The 19,152-nt window shown below is 50.0% G+C and overlaps 1 protein-coding gene across 6 annotated transcripts in view; it reads right to left on the reverse strand.

Moving 5' to 3' along the window:
* The window catches only part of PFKM (phosphofructokinase, muscle), a 44,229-nt gene that overhangs the window by 2,057 nt on the left and 23,020 nt on the right, over window positions 1-19,152 (reverse strand). For all 6 annotated transcript variants that reach the window (XM_069580918.1, XM_069580917.1, XM_069580915.1 and 3 more), the window contains 19 exons: window positions 18,969-19,061; window positions 12,120-12,193; window positions 11,265-11,342; window positions 9,466-9,655; window positions 9,080-9,245; window positions 8,335-8,379; window positions 7,799-7,907; window positions 7,593-7,688; window positions 7,267-7,359; window positions 6,602-6,727; window positions 5,439-5,503; window positions 4,897-4,960; window positions 4,009-4,158; window positions 2,917-2,987; window positions 2,503-2,590; window positions 2,262-2,414; window positions 1,620-1,784; window positions 622-683; window positions 281-392 (listed from right to left, as the gene is read on the reverse strand). In XM_069580918.1, coding sequence (XP_069437019.1) covers window positions 281-392; window positions 622-683; window positions 1,620-1,784; window positions 2,262-2,414; window positions 2,503-2,590; window positions 2,917-2,987; window positions 4,009-4,158; window positions 4,897-4,960; window positions 5,439-5,503; window positions 6,602-6,727; window positions 7,267-7,359; window positions 7,593-7,688; window positions 7,799-7,907; window positions 8,335-8,379; window positions 9,080-9,245; window positions 9,466-9,655; window positions 11,265-11,342; window positions 12,120-12,193; window positions 18,969-19,061 — 2,000 coding nt within the window. The remainder of the gene's footprint in view (window positions 1-280; window positions 393-621; window positions 684-1,619; window positions 1,785-2,261; window positions 2,415-2,502; window positions 2,591-2,916; window positions 2,988-4,008; window positions 4,159-4,896; window positions 4,961-5,438; window positions 5,504-6,601; window positions 6,728-7,266; window positions 7,360-7,592; window positions 7,689-7,798; window positions 7,908-8,334; window positions 8,380-9,079; window positions 9,246-9,465; window positions 9,656-11,264; window positions 11,343-12,119; window positions 12,194-18,968; window positions 19,062-19,152) is intronic.

The raw sequence follows: 19,152 nt of genomic DNA on the forward strand, positions 1-19,152 counted from the left end.
TTGCTAAGCCATCCTACGACACACACAACCACCACAAAAAGTTTTCCAGCTCAAAATGGCAAGAGTGCCAAGGTGGAGAAACTCTGCCCTAAATAAAGAGGATGAAGCACAGGATCAGGCCATTTCCAGGTAAAGACTTGTGCTTCTGTGACTGCAGAGCCTGCAGGCCCGTGCTGTGGCGGCCCCATCAGCCACCAGCAGGTGGGAGGCCACTGGGAGACTCCAGCTGGGCTGGGGTTTCCTGCGGCCGTCTGGTGATAGCATGGTGTGTCTGCCCCACCTGCTGCATGTGGCCCAGCACGTTCTTCCTGCTGTCGAAGATGCCCTTCCCCTCCTCAGAGTACAGGTTGAAGATGAAGTCAGTGGTGTAGTTCTCATTGCACTTCTCATTCCTGCAGGAGAGACGGAAGCCTGTGCCGGGCGCTGGCCCCCTCCCTCCCCCTGCCTCCTCCAAGCTCTGTGGGCTTTGTCCCTCCCAGTCCCATCTCCTCCCAGGGTCCAGGCTCTCCCGCGCTGTATCCACAGACTCCGCAGGGTGTGCCAGCCAGGGATGCAGTCTGGCCCGGGCCGAAGTCTGACTGCTGCTCTTCCTCACTCAGGAGCAGGCCAGGGACGAGGTACCTTAACACCAGGCCCCTCTTCACAGTTGTTTTCATCTTTTGCACCAGATGCTCCACATTCACCTGAAAATGAAATGGAAAGTCCTAAACCCTGCTGAGCAGGCCTCCACAGGAGGGAGAGGCACACGAGGAGGGAGGGCTGCTGACAGCTCAGGGCTGGCCCGCACCTAATCCCTTTAAGAAGGTCACTACAGACAGATAAGCGAAGACCCAGCTGAGCTGGACAGAGCAGGCAGAGGGAAAGCGGGAGAGAGTGTGGAAACTGTCTGAAGCCCCTTTCCCCCCGCTCCCGATCTCCCTTTCTAGGGGTTTCAGTTCTTCCACCCTCAGAGAGCCAACGCTGCCCTTGGTGTCGGTCTCTAAATGGGTGGTGTTCGTGTACAGCAGTGACTCACTGTGGAGAAAACACCCCCATCTAGGCTTCGAGTCAGGGGTGAAAGAGGGAGAGGATCACCCTCCACTGACGGCTGGGCCCTTGGAGTAGTGAGGTCCCGCAGCCTGTCACCCTCCTGTGTGTGGCTCAAGTGAACGAAGATTTTAGAAATGAGGATCAAAAGGGGATCCCCTCAAAAATGGAGTTAGGGGTCTGTTTGGTAGCAAGAAAAATCTGAAGTGGGGGGACGTGACTTTTTCAATCAGTTAAACTGCCTACTCAAAGTTTAGAAAAGTTTTATAACCTCACTGAACCTTGCTCATCTGTAATATGGAGATAATCTCTCCATATTACAGATAATCCCGTGCATGGCTGTTGTGAAAATAAAATGCAAAAAGGCACATAAAGGGCTTAGCTGCAGCCACCCTTCAAATGAATGCTCCAACAAAAGCAGCACCGCATACAGAATGCCACACCACAGCACACCTGCCCGGCACTCTTCCTAGGACTCCACAGACCATCAGCTCTGTCCTTGCCTTAAGCTCTCACAGCTTAGGTCACCACGGGGACATGGGGGCCAATGGGGCAGGGGAGAGCCTCCTAACAAGCTCTGGGTAGCCGTCTACCTGCAGGTCTCGAATGGTGAAGGGCTCCTCAAAAATATACGCAGCATCAGCCCCGGCTGCCAGGCCTGCCATGGTGGCCAGGTAGCCACAGTAGCCGCCCATCGTTTCAATGATAAACACACGGCGCTTGGTGCCTGCCGCTGACTGCTTGATGCGGTCACACGTCTGCAGAGACAACACATCAGAGAAAGGGTCAGGGATGAGACTCTTGTCACTTCTCTGGGCCCCACCATCACCCGACTCTGAAGCGATGTCCCCCTAGGCCAGCAGGGCCCCAGCGCCCCCTCCAGTTCTCGCCAACAAGGATGGCAGGCACATCAGGCAAGTGCAGTGCAGACCTCCTCCCCCAGAAGGAAGCTGTTCCTACCCTTTCTGTGCTTGGACTAGGGGAACTAGGATGGAGGACCCCAGAACGTAAAAATCACTTGGTGTGTGGAGCACAGATGCATCTCTAGGCTAGAGGACTCACAGCGAGGATGGACACAACGTGTTAAGTGCAGTGTGGGCAAACACAGAGCTTGAAGACTGTTCTTCTCACACTGCCACTTGGCTGGTACAAATCAAGCGGCTCACTTCCTAGCCCAGACTCGGTCCAGGGACTGGAGTCCCAGCCAGGGGCTGGGAAGCGGCGGGGGCCCTCACCATGCAGATAGTGTTGAGGGCAGTGTCAGCCCCCACGCTGAAGTCCGAGCCGGGCACGTTGTTGGAGACCGTGGCGGGGATGACCACGAAGGGGATGCAGAGCTCATCGTACTGCTTCCTGCCCTCCATCAGCTCCAGGCCTCCCGTGTACGCCTGAGAAGACAAAGCCACGCGGGCAGGAAGGAGGGGGAGAAGGCAGGCATGGGGGCAGGGGGAGGGAAGAAATGGCAGGGACGCTCACCTCAAAGCCCCCGATGATGACAAGGCCCTGAATATTAAACTTCGTGATGTTGGCACTGATCTGTTCAAAGCTCTTCTTTGGTAGAGTCCTAGTTGATTGGGGAGAGGGGAGGGGAATAGAATTGGGGGAAGAGACAGCAAAATTGAGGGAGAGAAAAGCAAGCATTAGAAGGCACTGTGTTTATAATTTCTTAACTTGCACCCCCTTCCTACCCCACTCTCACCCCATCCAAGGACACACGCTGGGGCTCGGAGTCGCCAGAGCTGCTAACAGATGTCTGCATGGACACGTCTGCCCTCTGAGGACCCAGACAACTGCACTGGTCTCAGTGGACCCCAACCAAATGAACGGACGCCCACGTGCAAGGGCTACCTTTAGGGTGACTAGGTGGAAGTAATCCTGAATGCCACTCACCTTTTAGTCCCAAGTTTAGAACCACCTTGGCCAGTCCAGCCCCCAACGTAGCTCCATCCAGCTTCCTCGATCTGTGCACAGAGGTCACACAGGTCTGCATCATGGTCTGACACCACTGCTCGAGCCCTGAGCCAATCCCCTTAGCAGAGCTGTGCCAGGCACCAGCTTCTCCCACCTCACTGAACGTCCTCCACCCTTACGGCTCACTCACAAATCTTATACCAGGCCCTGTGCTGAACTCTGGGATAGAGAATTATACCAGACATGTTGTTTGCAAAGGGCTCATTTCAGTGCCTCCTGCCTCCTCCCCCTGCCCTAAAATTAAATACAGCAGCTCTCTCTTTATCTGTGATCCCACTTTCCAAGCTCTCAGTTACCCATCGTCAACCTTGGCCCAAAAATACTGAGTGGAAAATTCCAGAAATAAACAATTCCTAAGTTTTAAATGGTGTGTTCTGAGCAGCGTGATGAAATTTTGCACCATTCTGCTTCATCCCACCTGAGCCGTGACTCGTCCCTTTGTCCAGTGGGCCCACGCTGTGTACACGACCTGCCTGTTAGTATAGGGAGAACACGTAGCACAGAGCCGACCCCTGAACACATGGGAGCGCGGGTGTCCACACTCCAGAGTCAAAAATGCACGTGTAGCTTTACAGTCAGCTCTCATATCCACCGCCTGAACCCATGGGTTCATCCGACCCCGGATCACACAGTACCACAGTGCTTGCCATTTACAAGTTCTGGGGAGCTGCCTAGGGGTCCAGCTAGGACTTAGCGCCTTCACTGTCATGGGCCCAGATTCAATCCCTGGATGGGGAACTAAGATCATGGAAGATGTGCAGCACAGCCAAACTAAAAAAAGAAACTTCTGCATGTAAGTGGGCCCACGCAGCTGGACCCAAGTTGTTCAAGGATCTACCGTACACAGGGCTTGGTGCTCTCACAATTTCAGGTATCCACTGGGGATGTGTCCCCTGCAGCAAAGGGGGGACTCCTGTATCTACTTCTGCTTGAACCCCAAGAAAAAGGCTGTGGGGCATGGGGAACATAGGGGAACAGACTGGCCGGCCGCTCCTGGCCCGCAGCCCTCACCTGGCCCTTGGCCAGGCCCTCGAAGCCATCGTGCACCACCAGCACTCGGTTGCCCTGGATGAGGCCAATTCTCACAGTGGAGCGAACGGCGGCATTCATGCCCGCGGCCGGCGCGCCCACGTTCATCACGGCCACCGTGTGCAAGCCACTCTGCGGGAGGAAGTGGGGAGGGAGGGGACAGGTCAGTGAGGGGAGCAGGCCTGAGCCCCTCACAGTCCTCATGGCACAGCCCTCCCCCAGGGACTGCCAGCACAGTCTGCCCCCCATCCCCACACACAGCAGGGACACAGAAGTCTTCACCACAGATCAATAAAGCTGCGGTTCCTGATCCCAGACATCATGACACAATGAACACGAGACCCTCCAGAGCAGTATTGGTCAAAGTAGGATCCTTGGACCACCTGCTGTATCAGATCCACCCAGGGAGCTTATTAAATCTGCATATTCCTGGCCCCACTCCTGATCTGATCTCCCTCGGAGTGAGGAGATAATGCGTGTTTAATAAGCAATCCAGATCATGCTAGTGTGATAAAATATTAAGAACCACTACACCACTGGAAGAGATGGTTCAAATACACTTAGATGTGATTACTCCAGATTTGCTCAGAGAAATAACACATGAGCTTCTTTCCCCTTCCTTGCATGCTATCTTGTCAGCCCTGAAGCGGATGTGGGTCTTGGGTTCAAGACATTCCAGGGCACACTAAGAACATTCTCTGGGGTGAGAGAAAATTAACTTAGTGGTGTCCAGGTCTCAGCACTGAAGACACAGGCAGGCAAAGAAGTTAGCAAGGCTGAAGGCTGAGTGGACTGAGGGGCACCCTTCATAATGGGAGGATGAGGGAGAAAGAGGGCCAAGGGGAAGGGGAGACAGCAGCTTGCCAGTACCTTAGACTTTGGGGGTCTGACGTGAGCCAGAAGCTTGTATACCTCCCAGTTGTTCATGAAGCTCCTAAAAAAGGAGAGAGTGAGCGGTGTTTTCAGGCCATTCCCCAAGGCCAGCAGCCAAGGGGATCCGGTCTGAAGTTCTGTTCCCAGCGTGAACTTCCACAGGGCAAGCCTCCAAGGACAGAAGTGGAGCCTGAGCAAGGATTGGTGGGGCGTGGGGAGCAGGTGGTCATAAAGAGGCCATAAACTTACCAAACACCCCTGAGCACCACCCCCTCCCTTGCCTAGAGACCCTCATGATCTAGCTGGGTCCACATACAGCAATAACAAACTGTGAAAAGCTAAGGCCAGGGAAAGAATCCTGGGAGTGAACCAAGCCTCCTGGCCATCTCACAATAGTTCTCTTTGGGAAGAAACTGTTGCACAGACAATAAGAAGAGAAGAAAACAGAAGCTCCTATTCTGGGTCTGTGCTACATCGATTTTTGGCTTCATTCTGATGTCTGATTTCTGTGGCTAGCGAATTCCTGGTCATTTCCTCACCGGCCCCTCAACTTCATGGCTTCATCGAATCTCCTCTCATCCATGGCCCTGGTCACGTCCTTGGTCTGAGGGAGAAGGGCAACACTCAGAATCAGCACAGGGTTCCTCACACAACTGGGTTCCCATCCCACACCGAGACTCTGCCCGGCTCTGGGCTTGGGACTGGACCCTGCCTATTCAGTACCCACCCCCCGACACACTTTCACAGAAGAAGTGTCTGTGTTTTTCCTTAATTTTCTGAGTAACGAGCAGCAGAAGAAAAGGGCTAAATCTGGGCTCTATTTACTAGAAGATGTGCAGGATGGCAGAGCACACACAAGTAACACAGCATCTCCCTCCATTCTACACCCAGGGCTCCAGCCTCATGGTGGCCTCTAAGCTAATAAGAAAATTAAGACTGGTCATCTGCAGATGACCACTTAGGAAGCAAGTCTGATCCCTGCCCCATGCTTCCACTGCTTTCAGCTCTGAGAGTCAATGCTCTAGCTGGGGGGCTTTCAGAGATACGGTTCCAGGCGAGGCTGGAGCTTGTCTGGCCTGTAAGTCATTAGGACTGCCGAGTCTCAGAGAGAAGCATACAGGAGCTGGGCAGCCGGGCCTGAGAGGCAACCTGACACCTCAGCTCCCAGCCACTGCATCTGCTCTGTGGTATCAAAGGAGCGATTCCTCTATAATTAGAGCCATATTTCCTGAGTGCTCAGCATCTTCCAGACCACTTACACATCTTCTCTCCAATCCTTACACTCACGCTCAAGGTGAATACTTATCAGTAACCTCATGATGGTTCAAGAGAGAAATCAGAGTGAGGGATAAGCTATCCAGCCAAACCTTGATAATATTCCCCTGCTTTTAATAAGGTTTGGAGAGAGACTGCATGTCTCCTGAGAGTGGGTATCAGGAGATATTGGGTCTCATTAGGTAGGATGTAGCGGTCTGCATCTTCTTTAGGAACATCTGTCAGATGGGGAAACTGAGGCTTGGAGAGGGGACAGCTCCTGCACAGAGCCCCCCGAGTGCCTTCCCCTCATGTTCCTTCCTGTGGCACACAGCCTCCCCACCTGCACCCGCCTTGGCAGCCCCGGAAGCTGCTCTCTCTCCCAATCAGATCTCACACAGACAGGGGCTGGGGGCTAGTAGGAAGCTGGGTTGGGGTCAGTACTCACCACCTGCACACACTCCATGAGGGGCAGGCGCACAGCCTGGTTACCAGAGAGGCTCACCACACAGGCTGGGGTGTCCGGGGTCCCCTCCAAAAGCGCCATTACTGCTTCCACACCCATCCTGCTGCCCTGCAGGAAGCAAAGCCGCTCTGGTCCAAGCCTCCCCTCTGGTCTCGGCCTGGAGGACCTGGTCATCCAAGGCCCATTCCAAATCACAAGCTGAGTTCCACATTTAAGGACTATAGCCTAGAACTCCCTGGGCTTTACCTTCTGACCCACATTTCATCTAAAGCTTGATGATGCATCCTCCTTTTGCCAGAAGAGCCCCCAAGGATTCTTCCTGGTTCCAGGGAACCATATCCACTATAGTTATCAACAGATTACTGGGGCTGAGTAAGATTCCCTTCTTGATGAAAGTAGGATGGGAGTACAAACAGTGTCTAAGGTTAGATCTTAATTTTTCACTCAGGCTGTAAGATATTTGACCCTAGTGAAGCCTAGCGTCTCCCATCATTTTTTGCAACAAAGGAGAACTCTGGAGCATGTGGCAATGAGTCAAGGCCCACTGCAGTCCAGAGGCTGGTGACGGAGCAGCGTGAGCAATGGCTGAAGCCCCTGTGCTGCGGAAGGACAGCAAGTTGAGGGTTCCACAGAGCCCCGTGACTTACCAGGATCCTGTCAAAGGCTGATGGTGTCCCACCCCGCTGCACATGCCCCAAGACAGTGACCCGGGTGTCATATCCCAGACGCTTAACCACCAGCTGAAGGGACAGAGAGAGATGCAGAGTCAAGAAGAGGAATCAAGCAGGGACCCAGATAAACCAAGGATGACTCAGCCTCTTATCTTGTAATGATCCCTGGGTGGGAGGAAACCAGGGGGCCGGACATTCAGGGACAGACGTGCACAAGAACTAAGGGGAGACTCGGAAACTACTGGGGAACAGGCTCGGGGCTGGTAAGGTGTCACGGCCCCTCTGGCTCCACCCATACTAACATTTTTTATGTCTTCAGAGGTGATTGGTTTCCCCTGCTTGTCAATTGCACCCTCAGCTACGATGATGATGTTGAGACGAGAACCACGGTTCCTTGTCTGGTTGAGAACAAAGGGCAAAATGGTCAGTGTCGTGAAACTGATGGATAGGAAAGCCATCAGCAGCAGAACAGGGCAAGGGGATTAAAGAGCAAGACAACTGCCAGTACCTCACTGAGCCGACGACAAAGGTGTTCCTCCCAGTCGTCATCTGGTGGACACTCGGGAATGAAGACCCAGTCGGCCCCACAGGAGAGGGAAGTGACAAGGGCCAGGTACCTGAGATGAGAACCGGTAGTGTCACGGCAGGAGCCACAGATCACGGCCAGCCTCCCCCGTTCCTGACAAGGCCACCTGGTCCCACTGGAGGTGGAAGGCCTGCGGAGCCCCCATTTCACCATTGGGGTGATGGTAGGAGCCCCACCGAGACAGCTGCTCAGTGAGCTTCTGCCCCTCAAGAGGCCCTTCTATTCACACTCACCTGCCTCAGTGGCTCCCAGTCTCAGAGCACTGTCTGCTCTTTCACATTGCATGTGCACATGTGGGTGTGTAAGGGAGGTGGGTGGGGATGAGGAAAGGTGGCCACACTGAGAAAAGTGTGTAGACCTCCTGATCTGCCCCCACGGGGAGCCCCTCAGGTCTCCGGAGAAGAGGAAAGGGCTATTGCTTGTACACGGAATAAACAAGACGGTGGGCGCAGTCTTACCCACAGTGCCGGCCCATCACCTCCAACACAAAGGTCCTCTGGTGGCTGCAAGAGAGACAGAGGGCTCACACAGTCCAAATGTTCCTACGGCCAGACCTGTGGGCCCCCACCCACATCGAGGCCCAGGAACCTATCTTCGGTATATGTTTATGCTGTGGGAGACCTGGAAGACCCAGGGGAATCGCTTTTAGCCACGGGGTATCCTTCCCAGGCCTGAGAAAGCACTGCAGAAATGGTGTCAGTACTAAGGCACTGTGTCTGGGAAGGAGGGACCAGGAAGGGAAGAGGCAAAGGGAAAAGAAGTGGAGAGAGGACTCGACTGACCTGGAATCCTCCAGGATCGCCCCTGGGAGACTGCCATCCCTCTGTACCCCCATTCTCCTGCACTGCCTCCCCTGAGTCCCTCCCATCTCACCTGTGGCATGATGGCCTCTACGATCCCTCTGATATGGCTGGAAAGGCTTGGGGGGCCCTGGAATTGTCTTAAGTCATTTAGGAGATCCCACAGGTATTAAAGCCCGCAGAGCAACACGTGTGGGTAGACAGTGGCCAGAGGCGAGTCTTATGGTATGGAGCAGTAAAATTAAGTGCTCCAGGGGTAATTCTTAGTTAAAAACAGTGTTCTAGTCCCCAGAAAACCGATCACAATAGTATCACAGCTCAAGCACTTTCACCTTTTCTAGTACTCAGCCAGCTGATCTAGTCCAGCTCCATCCTCCCACACCTCTTCCTCCTGGGCCCTCACCTCTGAGCAGTAGTAGTGATGGCATCTACAATCTCTATGATCCGGTGCAGGGCAGAGTCGGTGCCAATGGTCATATCAGTGCCACAGAAGTCATTGTCAATTGAGCCAACCAGGCCCACGATGTTCAGGTAGCTGGACTTGGTAGCCTCCTCTGCTGTGATCTTGCCTGATGAGGGGAAGCAAAGCAGGGGGCCCTGGGTGAGGTCCCCAGTGCCACGGAGCAGGTGGCTGGAGAGGGCAGGGGCTGCAGTCCATTGCAATTGTCAACAATAGCAAAAAGAGGAGGGCAAAGACTGCCTCTGTGTCTGGGCAACAACTTTCTCCCATGAGAGGAGGCGGGTGATGTGCACATGCGCAGAAACCGCACTGACAGAGCAGCAGCTTACCTGATTTCTGGAGGTCACTCAACAAGTCACCCCACTCAGAGCGGAAGGTGTCGGCCCCAGTGAGGCTGCCGTCTCCCCCAATGACACACAGGTTGGTGATCCCACGCTTCACCAGGTTGTGGGCAGCTCGGAGCCGGCCTTCCCGTTCCCGAAAGTCCTTGCACCGGGCGCTTCCAATCACTGTGCCTCCCTTTGGGGAAGAGGTGGGAGTCAGATCCCCAGGTGACAAGGCCAAATTTGGGCTCAACAGGCTAGGATTCCCCCATCCCAACATCACCACATGGCTCCCAAGGAAGTTCCCTGACATCCTGAAGAGTCACTGGCCCCTTCATGTATGTGTGTGTGTATGTTTCGTTTTAAAGCTTTATTCTTCATGAAAAGGGTTAATAAAATTCACACGAGTTTCAAACTCCAGAATCATGAACACTGATGTTTAAGTCTCTTGTCTAAGGGCATATAATTGTACAAGCTTAGCCATTAGTGGAAGACATGTGAGTCTCAATTCCCTTTGACACATTTCTATTTCATTTGCCTAGCTAGCTTCCTTGACTGCATTCAAGGTTATTCACTTTATCTTGATTTTCGGCTTGATTTGCATGAGCCTACATGGAACTTTCCCTGTTTTTCACCTCCTTGTAGTTCACTGAGATTTTTTTTTTCTCCCACTGGTCCCTTCTAAAGGAAGGTGAGATGGTGCTGGCTGAGGCATCACGGGGTCTTTCCCAAGTTCCCACGTTCTGCTACACCTCTTAGAAGATGGTTAAGATGGACCTGTGCCACTGAAGGTTTTGTCATGGCAACTGTCCTAAAGAGACCTAGGGAATACAGACGTGTATGTAGGCCTCTAAAATGACCTCCATCTTTCTCATCTTAGACATGTAAGCAGCAGAGCAGTGACTTCAGCAGGGGCCAAGCACTGCCAGTCCTTTCCCCTTTGCACCTGGAGACCTGTGTGCCAGTGGGAGGACCCACAAGACCCAGGCGTTCACAGGAAAAACAGCTCTGAGCAGGGAAAGCCCTAAACTCCCAGGAGCTTGTAGACACGCCAAGACAGGAGAGCACGCCCAGGGTTTTCACAAATCATATGAACTCTGGGCATCCATGCCTTCTGGGTACTGATGAAGAATTTTGGCTCATTCTCAGACTGCTTTATGGAGGTGCCATTGCCTGTTTAAAATCTTCACTAAGTGCTGTTCATTAAGTTTCTCCTCATGGATTTTTTTTTTAGGGGATTGAGGTAAAGAATGAGAATACAAATGTAATGTGTAGATTTTTCAGTAAATCAGAAAACGGGTATAGAATGACTTAGAGAAAGTAGCAAAAGGGGCTGCGGATACAATCAAGATCATCTCGGGGTTTTTTAAACTCTAAAAGGCTATCCCAGTTCCTTCCTTCCTTAAAAGGTCCGGTTTCGGGTCACCTCATCATCATAACATGAGGACTGGCAAACTTCAGCTCTACTTCTGGCTCTGGCTCCAGTCCCCTGATGAGGTTATTTTCAGGGCCTGACCTTCCCCGTGACTCCAGAGCACCCCATTACATGCCAGTTCCTCAAGTCTCACCTATGACCTTTCTATAAAGAACAAAGCGTCCTATGATCACATCCCAACCCTATATCCTGCCCCAGGAAACCAGGGTGATGTTTTCAAATGCAAAGAGTAAAGGGTAAATGTGGCCCCTCTGTGGTCATAGAACCCCTTTCTACTAAGCCACATGGCAGGGAATTCGGGAAACCATGAGCCCCACCCAAATCGGGTGAGACACAGCACAAACAGGGGACGGAGCCCTCTGGAACATACCAGCTGAAGCATCATCGAGACGCTCTCCCATGTGGCTTCCCGGATGTTATCTCCACCATCTACCAGGCCTTGATAACCCTGTGGGGTACATTACATCCACTCAGCCTCTGCTAGGCTTCCCCCAAACCCCCGGGATTAAGACAGGGTCCCTGGGAAGAGGTTCTCTGAGAATCAAGTCACCTCCCATTCCTGAGAAAAACACAGTCCAAGGAAGGAGACATCAGTTGTTCCAATACCCTCTTCTAGTTTCTCTCATTCTTGAAACATCAGGATGCCCCCTTCCTAACATTTAATCTCGATTTCTCTAATTTATGGCTCATCCCATTTCCTCCCAGGGGAACTAGATGACAGATGGTTTTGATAACCAGCAAAAGAGGAAAAAAAGACAGGGATGTTAGAAGGAGAAAAGGAGAGAAACACAACTTGAAGAGAGATGGTAACACTTAAGAGAAGAAAGGGAGACAGACCTTAAGGAAAGAAGAGTGGACAGAGGATGAGAGGAAAAGGAGAGGAGGGAAGCAAGGAGTTAGAACCCTGGAAAGTAAGACAACTGCAGAAACACAGTGGGACTCGTCCGAGCCTCAGGACGAGGCTAAGTTGTTTCGGCTTCCCTCTCTGTTTGGGGGTAGGTGAAGGGAAGGAAGAATTGCTTCTTACTTTAAATTGAACAGGCAACACGAGGACCTGGTCTGCAGATCTCTGGGCCCCACCATCATTACTGGAGCCCAGAGCGGGAAGGAGTGATTCTTAGGGACACAGAATCAAGAGCAATTAGACACATAACCAGGCGAAAAGGAGAGAGGGTGCGGAGAGGGAGTAAACACAGAGTGATGGGGATCAGAGCAGAGAACCAACCTCATGGACAAAGAAGACACGGGCACCAGTATAGATGCCAACACGAACCACAGCCCTGACAGCAGCATTCATACCTGCAAGGAGGAAAGAGTCAGAGAGAGGTTACTCCTAAGGAAAGTAGCCCTGGGCTCTAAGACCTGAGTCAGTCCTTTTCCAAGGCTTTTCTCTGAATCTAGAATCCCCTCATCCAAGTCTTCTGTGCTCCCCATTAACCCTGAATTACTTCATTCAATGTTAACATTACACAACTTACCTCCATTCGCCTCCCCAACCTCCCAAAATTCCATCTCTCTAAAACGTTTCCATGCCAGGGCAACCTGGGGAATAAGCATCTCACATGCTTTTTGTGGGGTTAGATGCTGCTAGATGCTTGTCAATCATCAACTCATTTAATCCTTCCCACAACCCGGGAGTTGCCTCCATTTTAGACTTGGAAACTGAAGCTCAAATAGGTTGAGGTTACAGAGCAAGGATGAGGTCAGCTTTGAATCCAAATCCGAAATGTCTAAACCAACACTGCTGACCTCCATGCTAATCCCAATGGCTACACGAGGCTTTTCCTTGTCTTCGGCAGTGAATCTGGCATCCGGCTTGTATAGGCTTCTCAGGACAAAGACATGACTCTCTGGGCTCAGTGACCCTGAGCATGTCCATTACTGGCTGGTGGATCCTCCCAGTCCCCCCACATACACAGCTTTCTAGTGTTGTTGCGTTGGTGTGTGTTCCCGTGGGCGCCACGCAATGAGATCCTCTGGCTCCCAAACTACCAGAAGAGGTTGTGACCAAGCGTGCAGGCATAAGCAGTGGAGACTCTATGCTCTCCTTCTCCGGTGCTGATCCTTTCCTGTGACCCTGTGTGTGGCATGTGTATGACGAACTGAAACATCGTGCTGAAAATTACTGTCTCCACTGGGAGAAACAACCAGGCCTGAACAGAGGGGAGAGCCTTTCCTGCATCCTCGTCTGTGAGCACCATCCTTCTCCTAGCAGCTGCTCAATGACAAGAACCCTGTCTTCCAAGAGTACAGGGTGGAGCTGACCTGGCACCACATACAACACAGGGCTGTGCGACAACCACAGTAGGAACAATGCCACTGCTAGTGCTCAGCAGCCTCACTGGTGAGACATTCCTGGGTCTTAATCTTGGTAACCCTGTCGTACCTTATAATGGGAGGAAGGGCTTAGAGTGACGCCAGGACAGATCAGCTTCTTGTGAACCACTTTAATCACCCTCCCTCAGGTAGCCCTGTACACATTACACGTTTTTGTTTCAACCTAAAATCTATTCATATGGTCCTTAACTTGCCTGGAGAAATACCAGTAAGCACTCGAGAAGCCAGTAAGTGGAAAAATCTGCAGCAGCAGGCTAAAATCCATCATGAACTATTGCATAATCCAAAGCTATCTGGAACTGAATAGAATCAAAAAGGCCAGAATATCTATTTTTCAGGTTTGTTTGTTTGCAGGTCGACAAACCTATTGGTTTTACATGGCTTTAAGCTCCAAATCAAACTGAATGCCTTACTATTCACTTACTTAACAAATATTTATTAAATACCTCTCATGTTCCTAACTCTATGCAGGCACTGGGAAAGATGCATCAGGGGATGACAGAATGTCTAGGGATACAAAGATAAAGGACTTGGGAATGGTCCTCAAGACAAGGGAAGAGGGACTTTCCTCGTGGTCCAGGGGTTAAGATTCTGTACTTTCACTGCAAGGGGGCATGAATCCTAGTTGCGAAACTAAGATTTCACATGCTGCTTAGCAAGGCCAAAAAATTAAAAAATTTAAAAAAAAAAAAAAGATGGGAGGAATTATAGTGTGGTTCTAATTTGGATCCATATGGAGGGGATTTCTACAAAGTGCAATGGGGACAAGGAGAAGAAGCATCTATGATGCCAGGAGGAAGTCAGGGAAGGTGTCACAGAAAAGACTGAATTTGTCCTGGGACCTAAAGGATAATTTCCTTTCAAATCTTTTGGTCGGATGGACGAATCTGGGGACAGTGTTATAGGCAGGATGAATAGCACAGATAAAGTTGAGGGTCAAGCAGTAGCCTTACTAACTCTGTGTTATAAAGAATAAACTGGAAAACTATATAGAGATGAAGCTGTGCAGCGGGGCAGGGACCTGTGCCCATTGAGGGAAGGCTAGTTTTTATTCTGGAAGCCAGGGTTTGACTGGGGATCCACGGGTGAAGGTTTCAGGGAATCCATGAACCCCAAGAAACTGTATGAAAAGCTTTGTGGGCAAGGGCATTTCTTCTGGGAGAAGGTCCATAGCATTCATTGATTCTTAAAGAGGTCTGTATCTTATAAAACATAAAAGTTATAGTCACTGGAGAATCTCTGAAGAGCGGAGGGACATAATGAGCTCTATGGATCAGAAAGATCACTCTAGCAGCAATGCGGAAGACAGACTGGAAAGAGGGGACACTCGCATTAGATGGCTACCTGGCCACGGTGACAAAAACAATCGGGGCCTCGACTGGGCACTTGGGACGAAACAGAGACTGGACAGGAGAACCTGGGAAACAGAAGCAATGGGACTTCCATCTAATCAGTATGTGATTAGATTTCAAGGTGTTGGAGAGGAAGGAAGACATGCCCCATGACTGCCTTGGGCCCCAGGGAAAACTGTGCAGTTAGCTGAGTGGAGGTGGGTTTGGGTTTGGAAAGATCGGGCTGGGGATGATATAGTCATATCTGGATCTACTGAGTTTGAAGTTCTTGTGGGTCATCCATGTGGACCCGGAAGACCATCTTGAGAAAATAGGTAAAATTAGAAGGGAAAGGGGCAAAGAATGGAACCCTGAGGGACACCAATGTTGAATGAATAAGGAGCAGCAAGAAAGACAGGAGGAGAACCAGGACTCAGCAACATCTTAGAAGCCAAAGGGGACAGTTTCAAGAAGTAGGAACTTTGCCATAGGCGTCTGATAATTGATCTGAGATAAGAACTGGAAGGTTGGGCTTGCCAACAAAAGGTCACTGGATAGCACTGATGTCAAAATATACTTATTACATCACCAAGGCAAAGTCTAGACATCTAACTGATGGACTTGAAGGAATCAAAAGTGAAAAAAATCTGTGAAGGGAGAGGCCTTTTCAGAAGCTTTAGGAAAAATGAATAAATTCAATTTTTAAAAATCAGGATGAATATGAAACTACTGTTTATTTTCTAGACTTTCCCAAGGCCTATGGGATTCTCTTTTGGATACCTGGAGTCCTGGAGTATAAATCTGTAATCTTACGAAAGAAGGAAAAAATATTTTTCTGAAATGTATAGCTTGGAAAGCTCTTTCCTGCTCCTGAGCTGAAGAAGGGTAGGGGAGAAAAAAATTAAAGGAAAACAAATCACTTCAAAGGTTTTAAGTGTAAAACAAACAATAGATGGTGGAAAAGAAACATCCAAGTCTCTTGGGCAGAAGAAAAATCCCACAAGAAAAGAAGATTCTCTATTCCCCTCCCTCTGCCTTTTTACCATACCAACTTTCAGAGGTCATCCTCCCTGCCTCAGAAATGAATATCTGAGTGTTTCCTAGAAATCAAGTTTTACGACCCCTAGGTGCCTCTGTACCCTTAGTTCCCTAGAAGTCACAGACTGGGCTGTATAGATTATACTAGAAAGTCCCAGTAATGCTTTGGGCTCTCCTACTTAACATCACCGGCCTGTTCTGGTCCCAGGCCAGTCCTTGGCTGTTCCATGTTGCCCTAAATAACCCTCCATGACCAGCTGTCTGCCTTATTAGAAGCAAGACGAAGGATAAGATTACAGGCACCACCCAGGGGTACTCTGGGCACAGCCACGAGGGACTCTGGAGAGCATCAGAAGCACGTACTTTGGAGTCTCCAATTACAGCCTGTTGGGAAGAGGCTGTAGGGAAGACTACAGGGGATAGGTCTATGACATGAGATAGGAGAAAAACAAATAAATGACTTGGTCACTATCTTTTTGCTAAAATTTTTCTTTCTACCTTAATTGAACTTTGAATAAGAAAAAAAAAGGACATGAAGAGCAAATGTTTGTTAGATATAATTATACTTTCTGATGGCTACGTAATTAAAAGTTGTAAATCCTAAACAGCTATGGAGAGGGAATAGAATCCTATTCCAATGAACCTTTAAAAATAGGATAAATATGCTTTTGGAATAGACTGCCTGTCTGAGGACAGATGGATAGAGCAGGTGACTGAGGTCCTTTCCAGCAGAATATGCCCATTTCATTAGGCCAAATGTAGTGTGGTTTCAGGAGGATTGGGACCACTTCTGGGCTGGAGAGGGGGTTAGGATCTGGCATCTAATCAGCCCAGTTTCTGAGTTCAGGATGTCTGATTCTTGGCCACTCTTCTATTTTAAGACGCTATTAGCCTTGCTAATAGGTGGTGCTAGTGGTAAAGAACCTGCCTGCCAACGCAGGAGATCTAAGAGACGTGGGCTTGATCCCTGGATTGGGAAGATCCCCTGGAGAAGGGCAAGGCAACCCACTCCAGTATTCTTGCCTGGACAATCCCATGGACAGAGGAGCCTGGCGGGCTACAGTCCATAGAGTCACAAAGAGTCGGACGCAACTGAAGCAACCCAGCAGCAGCGACCGTGCTAAGGTCAGGGAACAACAGAGCTGAGGCTCCTCTAGATCTTATAGAGCTGACCTCTCTTTGCCATGTGGCCTACAGCCTCTAGGGAAAAACCTTCCTGTGCCTCTCCCTGGGAGAACGAGGGCCCCATTAACCTATCTCCATGCAGGCCACTTCTGCATTTGAGCTGTTATAATTAAATGTTTGAGCAATTATAATTAAACACTTGTTCAAAATGTTTCACTTGGGACCTTTTAGTTGGGAGCTCTCAAATCTACTTTGAGTTTGCTGTTTCGCTTCCTTCCTCCCAAGAATTCTATCCTACCACTCTCAGTCCCTACTGACACGCACCTGTGATGTTATATGGCTTTGCAGTGGGATGTGTCCCTGGGTACACGGTGCCTGTCTCTAGAAGGGTCTCTCTGCTCGGGCTCAGAAGCTGTAAGGGCTCTGCTGCTCTTGGACCCATGTTAAATCCTAGACTTCTTTTTTTTAAACCTCCTTCCCTCTCCAGAAAGCTCTGCTTCTTCATAAATTCATAACTCTGTGGACCTCATCTGGATTTTTAGCGGGCTCTTGCTTCCCCTAATTTGACAATCCAATTCCACAGGCCATCCTACCAAGGTTTTAGGACCAACACTCAGAGTTTATGCTGAGGAACTCAGTACTGATATGAGATTCTTTCCAGGAGAGGAGAGAGAAGCAAGAGAAATCAGGTCTGTGTTCCTAACCTGGCTACTATTCCTAAACTCAGGCCTCTTGCCTCCTTCCTCTGTTTTCCTATTCATAACAGATATCACAATTATAATTAAACATTAGTTTAAAATATACTTAAAGTCTAGCTTTCTTAATATACTAGTTAGAAGAGTCATAAGAACAAGGACGACGGGTGAATCTTCCCCTGATGAAGGCGTAGCGTCTCCCATCCTGTCTGGCACACAGCAGATGCCCAACAGTCCACTTTCCATTGAAATGGTGTTGCATTTACTGCATCGCGCACTGATTTACGCACTTTACTTGAATGAAGAGTTCAGTTTCTCGAAATCTATCTTTTCCACGAAGCCTTCCCTGGTTAGTCCAACCAAGGCCTACCATTTCAATACATAAGTGGATTCTATCCTAAGAATAAGGATAGAGTGGGCTAAGTGGGATAAGCGGGCTAAGACACACTTGATTATTGTTATTTATGTTATTATGTTATTTATTAAGAATTTTAATAACATATGACATCTTTCCTCATTAAATTACAGTTCCCAAAGGAAACCAGCTTCTCCACAACACACAAGACAGGGCTCTATACAAAGTGGGTGTTTAAAAACCTGAGGGAAGAGCGGTACAGAGGGAAGGGGAGGCCAGCTGAGATCCCCTTCGTTCTCTCTTCATCTTTCCATATACCTGACAGTTCTGACTCCCAGGTCTCCTAGACTCAAGACAGAGGGCTTGGCTTTCTTCGGCCTGCCGCCCCCCACCCACCCTCCACTCCCTTTGGTTTGTACTGATTAACTGCTGCCGTTCCTGTTTGTTTAAGGGTTAAAGGAATGGAAGAGCAGGAGAGGTCAGAGAAAACAGAGAACAGCAGAATGACGCAGATGTGCGCCCAGTAGAAGGAAACGTGTTGCAAGAGTGAGGCGCCTGACCCTGGTCCACGCAGGAGCCCTGACACCAGAGTCGGCTCCTGAAGACTTGCTAGAGCCCATCAAATACCAGTTCCAAATCCCCTCCTTTTCCCAGCATCTCCAGTGTACTTGGAGTGAACCAACCTACTGCCTTCTCAACAATTTTATCTCTTTTTAGTTTCCTTTCCAATCCTGCTCGAGAAAACACCAGTTTTCTGAGTCCCAAAGGACCCAAATTGTCCCAGATCTTCAGAGAAACTTGGAAAGAAGCTTTATGAAGACCTAAGTAAGTTTAGGGGAGAATGGATACATGTATACGTATGGCTGGGTCCCTCTGTTCCCCACCCAAAACTATCACAACACTGTGAATTGGCTGTAACCCAATATAAAATAAAAAGTTGTTTGTTTTTTTTTTAAAGTAGAGCAAGTGAAATCCAAAAGCACTTGTGGACTTAGACCTAACAGAGATTTTGGGGGAAGCCCCAGGTCCCTGTGTAAATGTACAGCAGGAGGATCTTAAGGAGGATAGTTCTGTTCTACAGGCTAAGGCTAAGGGAGTCAGGAAATTTAAGGGGGCCTCCCAACTGTGGTTTTTGTGGGTTTTGGAGGGCCTCCCAGCCAGGCCCTCTCCCCACGCTGGGCCCTCTTCCTTACCTTGGGCATCGCCACCAGAGGTTAACACGGCGATGGCTTTGCCGATTCCCAGGGTTTTGGCTTCATGGTGCTCTTCATGGGTCATGATCCACTCTAGAATTCAAAAGAATGGCCAGTTAGGATACGATGGGACCAAGACTCCTACGAACTTGGAAGATGGCTCTGTTAGACTGGCTAGAGCCAC

Source organism: Ovis canadensis, chromosome 3 (genome assembly GCF_042477335.2).
Source record: "Ovis canadensis isolate MfBH-ARS-UI-01 breed Bighorn chromosome 3, ARS-UI_OviCan_v2, whole genome shotgun sequence".
Taxonomy (NCBI): domain Eukaryota; kingdom Metazoa; phylum Chordata; class Mammalia; order Artiodactyla; family Bovidae; genus Ovis; species Ovis canadensis.